The sequence below is a fragment of the Strix uralensis genome, chromosome 4, assembly GCF_047716275.1.
Source record: "Strix uralensis isolate ZFMK-TIS-50842 chromosome 4, bStrUra1, whole genome shotgun sequence".
NCBI classification, from domain to species: Eukaryota; Metazoa; Chordata; class Aves; order Strigiformes; family Strigidae; genus Strix; species Strix uralensis.
In genome coordinates, this window is record NC_133975.1 from 4,925,258 (window position 1) to 4,938,662 (window position 13,405).

A 13,405-nucleotide genomic window follows, 5' to 3' on the forward strand; every position below is an offset into this window, starting at 1 on the left:
TGTTCTTTACTGGCAGCTCATAATTGAACGTGAACCAAAGTTGGTTTTTTTCAGTTATGAAAATAGTAAAGTAGAAGGATTTTTCAGTGTGTTTCATTTTTCATCTCAATTCTATTCCATCTTATAGGCAATAATGATGGCATGTACTGGAATGGTCCTAGAAAATAGAGGAGATTAAGATTGCCTTAACAACACTTCACTGAAATTGTCCACAACTACAATTTTTTCATTTTGAGTTGACTTTTCAGTACTCATGAGGCTTCTAACACTCTGAATTCTCTTTCAAAAATCGCAGTCCAGCACCCACTGAATTTATTCAAGTCAGAGTTACTTCGAACTTTACCAAAAGTAGAAATGTCTTAAAGCTCTTTCAACTAAATCTGATGTGGAGGAAGTCTGAAGGTAGTTTGAGTGAGTGAAAAAGCCTTATTCCTGTAGTAAGTATGAGTGAATATGCTGTTGACCTTTTGAGAAGTGGAAAGAGTTTTTCATAAGTTCAGTGGGTAGCATATAAGACATGAAATAAAACATTCAACTGTTGTGCTTAAAATTCTCTGTAGCTTTCTAATGTCCTGCTGTTACCAACGTGCTTAGATATGTACAGAGTATTGCAAATGTCTGAGCAGTTTATATGAAATATGTTCAGGGTTTGGTGTTAAAAACTTTTCAGAGAAAACATCAAACTCAGTACATCAAATCATTAACAATTTACAGAAGAAATGCCTTTTTTACTGCTGTGTGTGCTATTCAATTTTTCAATACACGTGACTATGTACATATGAACAACTTAAAAATACATGTCTTTTTTAGATAAGACTACGTGACTGGTTAATATAAATGAGGGACAATCAACAGTGTTATCCAGTATGAGGTTCCCCCACACCATATGCGATAGGTACTGAGAAAGAGACCACAGTCTAGTATTTTCGTGGTACTACAAATTGGCACTGCAGTGCATGAAAAGGAAGAGGAATCTGCTGCAGTATGTACTCCCAGTGACATTTTGATTTTTGGCACTTGTTTGTGTATGTGCAAAAACATCCCGTCTAGTGGCAAATAGAGTTTTGCTCATAATATGATGCTTGAGTGAATAGAGTGAGGATAAATAAGCTGAAGATCTTGGGTAACTTAGCTTCAACTCTGTGCTCTCCTTTAGAAAAAAATCTCTTATTTGTGGCTCCATGAATATCACTGGGCTGCCTACAGCAGTACCAACATCAATATATGTCAAAATTTTGAAGGATTTGGAGATTGTAACAATATCTGGATAAATAAGTGGATGGATAAACAATTACAAATAGTTAAGATACCACAGTTCAGCAAGTTACCATTCATTAGCTGAAACACAGTGACATTATTTGTTTGGCTTTAATCCACTGTGAATGTTATAGAAGAGTCTTACTTCAACAATCTTCAACTCAAGCTGAATAATTCAGTTTCAGTTTCTCAAATGTGTGGTGTAGACAGATAAGTTTGACTGTGTCTTGGGTTTGTTTCAGCTATTCTGTATTTCCCTAACAAAGGAATATCTTGCTGTAAATTTTCCTCTTCCTAATATTTCCTTCAGTTAATTACAGTGAAAAAATAATTTACATAAATAGGAAAGACATGTAGAACAAAAATAAAAAACAAAACATATTTACAATGAATACGCAAAACTAACGTATGAATAGATTGTATTCTCTACCTTAGAATGGTTAAATGGCTGGGGAAGCTGAATAGAGCTTTTTTTTTTTTTTTGTATCATTTTTTCTAAATAATCTATGGTGGAAAAAAAGAGTAAAAGAAAAAATAAAATAATAAAATACATACATTAGCTGCAGTATTCTGCAGCCTTTGTGTTGTTATTGCTCCTTTGCTATAGCATATGCTGCTCCCTTTTTTTACATTTTTGCTCTAAGCATTAGATTTCTCTTTTGGACCTTTCCGCTTACATTAAATTCAGAGTGGCCATGTTAAATCTTTGAATTTAAGTTTGAATCAGAAGACAATACATTTTGATAGTCATAGTTATCTTTAATAATACAAAGAACTCAAGTCAAAATTGGAAATAGTCTAGTTTAAAAACACAATGAAAGGTAACTCCACCCATTTTTCATCAGTGTAAAAATACAGTAAATTGGTAGGAAAGATCCTTGATTACTTTTGTAACTTGGAGCGCAATTGTCTGTTAGAAATAAGGTTTTTCCCTCCTAGGTAGTATGTGAGGCAAAAGCAATGACAAAATGCTAATCCACGCTTCGGTTGCTACCTAGTGAAAAACTAGTGTAGGCATTGCCCGTCCATACAGTACTTATGCTTCCAGATGCCATATAAATATATCTTTAGATAAGTCCTGTCCTTGGTATGTCCTTTCAACAATGGTAATAAAAATTTGCATTAGAAACAAAGTCCTTCCCCACCCCCATCTGCTATGCAGCAGAAAACTGCTTGAGGCTGAAATACAACAAATAAATGCAAATACATTTTATTGGGACTGATCCTGCATATATTTTGAATAATTGAAAGTAATGGAACTGGCTGCATGATTAAAGATAGATACCTAGCAAGGTGCAGAATTGCATCTTGGGCTATCGGTGCCAGTGATAGGAAATTAATATCAAGGAGTTTGTATGCACTTTTTCACCTCCCCAATTGTAGGATTGGTTCAGTGCCTTTGGTGATTGCAGAAAAATACAGCATCACTGGAGATGGAGTGTTTATTTTCTTGCACATTACTTCTCTGTGTTCTTTCAGGACAGGGTTAAGGTCTTTAGCAATTGTTTTGATTGTATAAGAGTATCTTAGCAGACCTGAGATTCTGGACAATAATGTTTATCTACACAGCAGTTTCACTGTTATTAAGTTCTCCATGCATTTTGAGAATGATTCACAGTTCATTGATTTTGGTATTTAAAATGTATTCATTCATATAAATACTTTTTAGACAGTTCACATTGATCTTAATGCAAACTTTAAGTTCTGTTTAGGCAATAAGTAAATTCAGTATGTTCAAGGAACTTAGTAAACAGGAAGAAAAAAAAAAAGAAAAAAAAAAAAAACAGAACAACAGAAAAACCCAACAAAACCCAAGAAAAATTATTTACCTTGTTACTTCGACAGCCTCTCATGAAACCTCCTCTTCAACGCTTTGGTGGAGACAGAGTACTTTTGAAGTGTAAAGGTAAAGGCTGTCACATCAAAGTTTTGGCACATTGGCAGCTACGGTAACATACAGCCTTTTCATTTTCCTTTCCAAGCTATCTACTCCATCCAACTCAGGAGTGGCATATTAAACAAATTCCCAACCTTGAAGAGTCTGGGTTCTTTACAATACACGTTGTATTAAATATGCATATGCAAAACAAGTTATGATGCACCATTACAACCTGTTCTATTTCAGTAATATCTTTTCAACAATCATCGGGGCCAGCTATAATCTAAGTTTATATACAATCTAGATATATCTAGAGGCTCAGATAATCAACCAAAGACCTGAAACAGTCTCAGGAAGTGCCTTTCTCTTTTTATTCATTATCCAAAGAGATCAGTTTGGCACCTAACCAAAGAGTCTCAGCGAAGTGGAGTGGAATTGGGTCTAAGCTTTTTTGGTCATAGTTTTATGTAGGAAAAATATCTGAAGTTGCTGAATTTATAGTAGGCTAAAGCATGTTGAATTACCTCACGGTTTCTATCGACTAAGAGTATGCATATGGACCTTGCCGTGCCAAGAATCTTAACTGATGGTAAATTGGTTGTGTATTTGATAACAAAGTCGTCAAAATAATTAAATAGTGTGGTATCTGGTGATTGAGTGCACTTAAAACTTGTGTTATTTCACAGATCCATGCTTATATGACGGCACTGAAATTCAGGCTTTAGCAAGTAATGTCTATTTCTTGCCACGTTTTAAAAATAAGCGTTGGGTAAAGTCACAGTATTTCTGATTTGTAGTGCTAAATTCAATTTTATCCAGATTGCATCTACCTTTGTAGAATTTGCTTATCTCTATGCTTATTTGACATAATTGGATGTACCCATGCTATAGGTACTCCCTGCTGAATTGTGAAAGTAGTATTGCTTTCTGGCTGCTATATATATGTGTGTATATATATATATATACAGGACTATATTTATGCAACACTTGAAATATGCCACAGAAACTATTTAGATTAGGATTATACGTGATATGTAACTTTTTATTTTTAACCAGATAACTGTAATGCTCTTTTGATGCATATTTAATGTAGTCATAGATTACAGTTTGTACTCCCTCTGTATTGACTGTAACATCCAAAAACAACTTACCGAACCCTAAATTACTTTACAAAAAATGAGAAGTTTTTTTCTGATTGTGTCTGTATCCTTCCTTGGAAAACCAGGACGCTTTACAATATCCAAATATCTGATCAGATTCTATTGAAAGAGTAATTCACAGAGACATAAAAGAAATAAGTTTTATTTTCACTGTTGTTTTTTTCTGCAAAGATCTCTTCCAAGAGAACTCAAAGACCTGCTTAATAGTTTGATTGCCATCTCATGACACCCAGCCCCTTTCAGTCACATATCTCACTGCTGTCTGAGAAAGAGTAAGTTATATGGTGCATCTTGAAGCCTTATGACAGATTTCCATCATGATAATCATAAAATGAAAAGGCAATCTGAAAAACCATGGCTTTAAAATACAGGAAGATGGTTTTTGCTGAACTTAATACCATCTACTAGTTTTTAAGTTCTGTAATTTCCACTCATGTTAATGCATTCTAATTATTATCCTGCTTAGCTTTTGTTTCTCATGAAGATTAAAGTGGTCTGTTTGATGTGTGCAAAGAAGTGACTACAGAAAATGGGAAATTAATTGGAAGATGTCAGCTTAGGAGGACGTTTTTGACATGAGCGCTGTAAGGCTGTTAACAAACAGACTAACTCATTTGTCTCACCATGAAATGAAAATAAAAATCACAACATTATGATAAAATCTTGACTAGGAAATGCCTGCAAGACTCTTTGAAGCCTTAGGTTCTCTTCTTCTCAGGGCTTTGGCACTGTGATATATGCAAACCACGTTCTATATAACTGTGAATTGAAATAGGTTCTATGCAGAACAGATGGACTAGGGCTAATGTGGCAATGTGCACTGGAGACAAGAACAGATTAATACCACAAGGGGAGACTGGAGGGAAATTGGAAAGATGGGGGTATTTGAACTAATTCATGAATCATTTCCAACTGATAGTTATGCCTTCAGGCACACTGAATAATATCAAGGAAGCATATTTAAAATTTTATAAGTTTGTTTTAATGTAGATTAGAAGTAAGAGCCATACTTCTGGATGATTAAAAATCTTGTATTCTCCCATCCCAGAATGTACCTTTCTGATTTAAATATCACTGATGAGCTTAATTATGTGCACTGTGACACGAATTGCTGTTTGGAAAACCCATGGCAGATTCATGGACTTGGCACAAAGCTTTTGGGAATGGGTTTTTTTGCAAGCAGCACTGTATGAGCTCTGCCACTTGCATCCAAGCCACAGAGATGCAGCTCTGCAGTGTCTGGAGGCATGGTCTGATTGCTAGATCTCATTTAGGTGTCTCTCTAAGTCTCTCCTGTCTTCATTTTATCCAAAGAGCCTTCAGTCTTGCAAGGTTCAGACTTTCCAAAGCTGTGTCAGAGCAAGCACGTGTAGATACCTACATCTCTGAATGAGATCTTCAGGCATGCATTACAGAATAAGGCTTTCAACAGAGACATTTCACATGACCAAGTTATGATACTCTTGCTAACGGACATTTCACTCTAGGGCAGATAATCACGTAGAAGTAGAGGTCCACCTGAGAATTAAAAGGACTTTAATATGCATAAAATCATCAGGATCTGAAACAATGAAGATACTTGAGAAATAACTTCCCAGTGTCAGTGAAGGTATCAGAGTTTTGCTTATGGGTAGAAAAGCACAATTCCATGTGTTAGGACATCAAAGATTCTTCATTTTGCAAAGCTGAGAGTATATAGATGAGCCTAATTACTAGTATTCATAATGGACATGGTTAATAAAAGAAAAAAGAAACTGTGAGGAAAGGAAATGTATAGATAATTATCTGGATACTCTACATTCTCTATATAGCTTCTCGGGAGATTATCTTCAAGCTATAGAGAAGTATGTGAAACACTTGACAATGAGGGAAGATTTTGAGAAAAATCTAATGAAGATGGCTGGTTCAGTTTGCTAGTAAGGAAATAATCTACATGAGTTTCTGTTCACCAGCACAGAAGATGCCATATCATTCCTCCTGTATACAATTCTTTCATTCTAGGCAAGGCTCAATAAGGAGAGAGAAAGGTATACAATGCCCTGCTTGCCTAAAACTTGATTCTCATTCTGCCAATTTCATTGTAGGTTGCAAATCTGGCCTGTTCAATCTCGAATAATGAAGAAGGTGTGAAGTTAGTCCGTATGGCAGCAACACAGATTGATAGTCTGTGCCCACAGGTAAGATTCCTGCTAAAAAGCACTTCAGAACTCTGACATTAAAAAGCATCAGTAAACTGCGACAGGGAAAACGGCCTAGATGAAGATTATACCCTTACCTTTGTCATTACACTGTTGCCGGCTTTCCACAAACTGTGAAAAATACATGCATGTCTTGAGACCTGCATATTCAATGGAGTGTAATGCTGTGTTTTTAACACAGTCCATATCTATTAGTTCTTTCCCTTGTGAAAAAATTTCGTCGCTCCTCATGACAAATGATTCTGAATAACAGGTAATAAATGCTGCGCTCACATTGGCCGCCAGACCCCAGAGCAAAGTAGCACAGGACAACATGGACGTCTTTAAAGATCAGTGGGAGAAACAAGTGCGAGTTCTTACTGAAGCTGTTGATGACATCACTTCGGTGGACGATTTCCTCTCTGTTTCAGGTACTGGGATCAAGGGACTCTTCTAAAAATATACTCCTAAATTAAAGTAATGGGTCACAGCAGAGAAAAGCTATAATTACCTAAGCATCATTAGTCCATTAGTCCGTCCCTATTGGAATGCTGATCTTCCACACTCAGTAGGAACAACCAAGGCATGCCAATTAATCCCTGGTAGCAATGGTTAGCTTTTCATCTCCCAGAAAATAGCATCCTATTTGTGCTTCTATTTCTAGATTTTTGTTTCAGCTCAGGCACGAAGTAGGATTTTGGCCACCTTTTAAAAACGTATTCCAGACCTGTGACAGGCTAACAGTATTGAAAAAAAATTTTTAGAGTCCTTGTGCATCTGTAGGCAAGAAGAGGAAAGATGAACTTTCCTTACTTTATTTTGTAGCTTTGCTCAGATCAGCTGTGTCTAAACAGTGAGGCAGATGTACCATACAGTCCTGGCCCCCGATCATCTGTTCCAGGTTAGCAGACCCTGAAGAGGGATAGGAGGAAGGGAAATAGTCACGTGCTGCATATCAGTCCCATCTACGTATGTTGTCAGGACATAACCAGTGTGTAGGTTTCCAGAGAGCTGGGAAGCACTTCTGGGTCCCAGATTTACTGGTGTAGCAATGCAACCAAACAGAGAGTATAAAGTAGTATAAGAAATAGCAAGTCTTTGCAATTCTCTGATCTCACTAGGAAGGATTACAATGAAAAGCAAGTTCTTCTATGAAAACAATGTATCTTAGTCCTCACATAAAGAAGGGATGGAGAAGAGAAGGACATTGACCCTTTGGGTCACAGTCTTTTTCTCCATCCTCATTGTAAAGTGCTGCAACTTGTGGCAGAGTGTATCGTTATAATATAGTTACACACAATGAGTACTGTAATTGGCAAGTGTTGCATATCTTGTGTTAATTGTCTGCTGCAGAAAACTCATTTTCCTGTTATGGTTTGAAAAAGGTGAATTTCATTGTTGTGAATAAGGACATAGAACGTGCCAAGTGTGTGCTTAGCTTACTCTAATGTCACAGAAGAGTCAAACTTCAGGAGACAGCTTGGCCTTAATTTTCTGTTTCATTCTACATTCTTTTCTTTGATATTTCCTCATAAAAGCTTAAGCTGTTTGGAGAAAAAAAAAAATATCCTTTAAAAAGTCCTTAATTTTCTTTTTTGTCCAGCCTTTTATTTTGTTTTGTATCCCACTATTATTAGTAATAGGGAAATGGTTTGATTTAGTATAATTCACACTCCACTGTTCAACGCCACTGCTAGAGTGTTTACTGCAAGCCATGACAAGAAAATGAACTCTTAGAATAAAAGGGTACTTCAGAATCTGGTAGCACGTAGATTTTTTTATTTGAGATTTGAAGCTGCCAAACACTTTTCAACAGACCGAGCTCACAATGAAAGGGGCTGACCAAGCCATAAACTTCAGACCCGGTCCACAAGCCAAAGAAATGGCAAACTTGCTTAAATGGCCATTTATTTATTTGTTTGAGGACTTTGTTCACTCCAAGCATTCGTATCCATAAAACCAGAAGTTATCTGAATGGGTGACATTTTTATTTTTTTTCTCAAATCATATTTTCTTCTAACATAGACCTGACTTACATCCAAACTTTCCATGACAGCTGAGAAGTAGTATTTCTGTTGGGTTTAGATTTTTTTTTCCTAATACTGTCCATAGACATCTCTATTAAAAATGAGAAAACATCTCATGTATGCAGAAAGCCTGTTGCTGCTAGCTATAAGCTTGGAAGCCTCAGCTTACACAGGGTATTTTTATTTTTGGATGTTAAACCAGTGAAGCATTCAAAATGGGCTAGTGTCTGGTTAAACGTACCTCATGAAATGACACTTCCTCCTCTTCATATCAAGTGTCACATTTGATGGCATGTTTTATTAATACGGTGGCTACCAAAGGAAGGCTGACTATACTTTTAATCAGTTACTTTATATTCCAAATGCACTGTCTGTTCAAATCCATATAGCACCACTTTTGGGGCAAAATTTGGCTATGCCATGGTAAAAAAATTGACAATGATGAGGAGGAAATAGTGAAGAAATATTTTAGCAAAGCACCGTTCTTTAAATGTGTATAGAGAGTTTTTTAAACAAAGAATTTTCCCTTGCAAGTTACTCTGATTCACAGCTCAGGGGACTTTTGGTTTTCATTCAGAGTTGTTACAGTTTAAAATTTGACATCATGTAAAACATTCCTGAAACCCTCAAATGATCCAACCTTGGGATTTTTAACAGTGAAGATTAGTGTGTTGTTCTATTTTTGTGGCCAAAGATAATTAAGAAAAAGCAGCTGGTAAACCGATTGATTCTGTTTTCTTTATTACTACTACAAAGAACAGCATTTCGTTTTCAGTTTAGTGGTATCTGTGGCAGAAAAGTAAGATGTTATTTAGAGTTCCTGAGTTTCTCAGAGTGAGTTTACTCAAATATGAAACTCGGTCATAATTTTATTATTGAAATGATTTTTAACTATACTGTCTGTAGGGGAATAATGTCTGACCTAGTCAAAAATCTGCTTCATCCTTTCACATTGTATGTGAGAGCACTACATAAACTATGATACTGCAGCACGTCAGAGTAATGGCCTGATTCTGAGCTGAGAAAAAACAATGTAGCTCCCAAAATTTCAGGAAAGCTACTTGATATTACATCATCTGAGCAGACTCACTGTTGTCGACTCTTACTTCAGAATATGCAGTCACATATAATTATACTCTGTGTCATGAAAAATTCACAGCTTAATCTCTAGCATAGATGGAGTAAAGGAGATGAACTGCTCATGCACAGGCTCCCTGCTATCTACAAAGGTCATTTACTGTTGTCTTTTTAAAATGGTTTATTTTCTTTTCTAACTTATTTAGGCACAAATGAACCAAACATATTAAATGTTTATGGGGACGTGTAAATTCATCTTCAGAAAATTGCCCAACTGTTTATTAGAGCATCTACATAATATTTGACCACTTTCCTTTTTTGCACTGATTTTTATTACACTTTCATTGTAATAAAATTCAATGTGATGTTTGAAATTAGTGTGACTGTTTTTCAAAGAACTACAGGTTGGTACTCGCAGTAAAGGTGAGAGGACATAGCCTAGTCCCTTTTAAATATAAATATCACACTTGGAATTTTTACTGTTATGTGGCATAGTATCACAGAATGGTATTTGTTTTGCAGACCTGGATAAGGACAGATATCAATTTTTCAACATACTGACATTTGCAGTTTACCCAAATCAGTAATCTTTAATATGAGGAAGAACGAAATGAAATGAGCCTTTTTTTTCTTTTTCCTACATTCCAGAAAACCATATTCTGGAAGATGTGAATAAGTGTGTGATTGCTCTCCAAGAGGGGGATGTCGATACACTGGACAGAACTGCAGGTGCCATCCGAGGCCGTGCAGCCAGAGTTATTCACATCATTAATGCAGAGATGGAAAATTATGAAACTGGAGTTTATACTGAGAAGGTGCTGGAAGCTACCAAGCTGCTCTCTGAAACTGGTAAGCTTACTTGAAATACTGTTCAATATTAAGTCACTTAAAACTTTCAGTTAGTTCTCTGAAATCTGTTACTTAGAGGGGAACCTGTGCTTGGAAACAAGATATAAACAAACAAATTAATGACCATGATTTTTTATTTATTCTCTATTCAATGCTACTGCAGACGTCATACTGACAAGAGCCATATAAGAGAAGAGATTCAGTAACCCATCAAGACTAGTCAACTTGATCAGAATTTCAATGGTTTGAGCAAATAATACACAGGCTTTTCTTTAAGTTCTTTCTGAATCAGTTGATTATGTATTATGACTCTCTAGAAAATAATTACAAACATTACTCTGTGGTCTGTGCAGGTGAAAGTACTTGGTGATTGAAGTTATATTTCTAAACAAAACAATTTTTCATTAATAATACATGTAACTGAAAATACATAAATTGATTGAAAAAATATAAAAGTCTGCTTATAAAATATATTGGGTTTATAACATAAATAGATTATATAAAAATATAAAATTCTACTAGATGGGTAGACCAGGAAAAAAAACAGTGATTTGATTTTTTTGGTTGGGTTTTTTTTGGGTTTTTTTGTTAACCTGTTTTTGCATTCACGGAGCAGGGATGGGATTCATCTAAGCGTAGGTGACTACATTTAAGCTGGTCATTTTAGACTCCTTTACACTCAGTATTATCTGTTGCTATGTGCATCTGAATTGTTCAGTGCAGGCAGTACTACCAAGCGCTGTCATCTTAAAGCAGTGGTCTGCATTTGTTTGGATGAATCATGCTTTGAATTTCATTGACTTGATGGACTAGGTCTTCACTCGTTGTACAAGTGACCAGCTATGATATAAATGCACGTAGTGTTGTCTGAAAATGTCTGAGTTGATCCTCCTCTATCTGACTGCACTTGTTCATCTGGGCTTTAAAATCATCAAGATTATTTTAGAAGGAACAAATGAGAATGCACCAGTTCAGGACACAGCAAATGTAACATTCAGACAAAACAACCAAGCATCTCCCTATGAAATAGAAAAACAAAAACTGTTGTAGCTCTAGCAGCCTCTGTGTTCACTTTGAGAACAGGAATCAGCAAAAGGAGATAAAAAAAAATGTTGTGATGATGTAATATTACTTGTTGTGTTATTGTTGTCCCCAGTTTATCATTTAGCTCTAATAGAGACTCCAAGCCCTATTTGCACAGGTAAATTCCAATGACCAAAATCAAGAATTTCTTCTTTTTCTAACCTCTCATTGTGATTTATTGGAAATTATAACTCAAGTGTGGATTCTTGTGATTATGACTAGAAATTTGTGCCTTGAATGCCCACAGTGCATGTAGATTCACACCAACCTGTAGAAATTTGCTTTCACAGACTCCTTCTTGTGAGCTGTAGGGGGACATTTTTGGGGAGAGGTCAGAAATCAGTAACATGATCTCCGGCCTATGGTACACACTCTGCCTCTGCACAACTGTGTCCCATGCAACATTCATGTTCACTTTACGTCTGGCTGAACTCAGAGGGTTGGCTTTTGGCCCTGTACAGCTTGCAGATAATGCTTCTTTGCTTCCTTGAAGTTTAGTGATTCTACTTAAGTGTCATGTGGTTTTTAGGTGGGAGAAGCATAAGTAGGTCTGAAAATTGTTTTTATTAGTCCCCCTATTTTTTACTGCCCAACAATAGATCAGTGGAATGAGTATTGTAAATTTAGCTTATTTCAAAAAGTCTATGAACTGGTATTATGAATTCATAGAAAGAAAATAATTTGCTCAGTTTGAGATGGTAAAATATTTTGTTATGCTTTTGTGTTAAAGTTTCCTTCTGGTAAAGGAGAAATTTTGAAGAATTCTTCATATCACTAAGATTCCTTTATTAAGCAAAACAAAACATGTCTTCAGGCTTTTTATTCAGCTGAAATTTCTGACCTAATGTTCTATAAAATTTTTTTTAATAATTTTTCAACAGAGTAACTGACAGTTATAAAGCACAGTTATATAGATCAATAATAGGCACAGTAAATACTTCCATATTTAATGCACTTTTTAATATAATTTTAATTATAACTAAGTGCTAGAAGCTCTGGACTAACTACATCTTGACAACATCAACTTGTTAGTGCTGGGAATCAATACCTAAGACTGAGTCCCTGTTCCTCAAAGTCAAGGTTATTACTTTGTATTTTGTAAAATTTAAGTACACTTGTGAGTATTAAAAAAAAAAAAAAAATATTGAAATCTTCGTATTTTAAATGTTAAGAACTGTATGTCATGTACAAAGTATGCAACAGAAGTTCAGAAGGCAGAATGGACCCAAATTCAGTGGAGCCAATATTACAGCACAATTTTTATCTGCAGCTTTTCAGGCCATTTACAAAGGCATTGATTAATATTATTATTATTTGTCTATGATTGTTGATTAAAAACGGTAGAATTTACTGACTTATTTTGTCACCCTAGAATAAAGTGGTGAATATGCTATTTCGACCACCCTATGCCATTCTGTGCCCTGCCTGTTTATACCCTGCCTTCTCCCCTAAAACTGCTCTGTCTACACATCCATCCGTGTAGCTATGGATATAGAGATATGGGTATCTATGAATACATACATAGGTTTATATATTCATCCTATCATCACCTGGACATCCTGTGTAGATTTTTTTCAAACACTCAGGAATGATGAGAGTAATTTATTTAGTCAGGCTCCACCCACAAATGGACATATCAAAATGTCTGCGAGAAACGCAGTGATGGATGTCTTTTCATTTTTGTTCCTCCTTATTTTTAACCGAATTTTTATTTATTTTTAAATGAAGTGCTTTTGAAAGCTGAAAAAAAAATAGATGAGAATACAAGGGAAATAAACACATTACATTTCTACTTATCATTTACTTTTAACTATCAGTTCAGGAAAGGAAAGCCTCTGTTAAGCTTCCTTGTCCATGGATTTTGAGTTATACGAGTTATATGAGTACTGGGTTTGA

General features: G+C 35.6%; 1 protein-coding gene across 4 annotated transcripts in view; it reads left to right on the top strand.

Moving 5' to 3' along the window:
- Nucleotides 1-13,405, top strand: part of CTNNA2 (catenin alpha 2) — a 524,441-nt gene that overhangs the window by 447,231 nt on the left and 63,805 nt on the right. For all 4 annotated transcript variants that reach the window (XM_074865479.1, XM_074865476.1, XM_074865477.1 and 1 more), the window contains 3 exons: nt 6,381-6,473; nt 6,748-6,904; nt 10,226-10,426. In XM_074865479.1, coding sequence (XP_074721580.1) covers nt 6,381-6,473; nt 6,748-6,904; nt 10,226-10,426 — 451 coding nt within the window. The remainder of the gene's footprint in view (nt 1-6,380; nt 6,474-6,747; nt 6,905-10,225; nt 10,427-13,405) is intronic.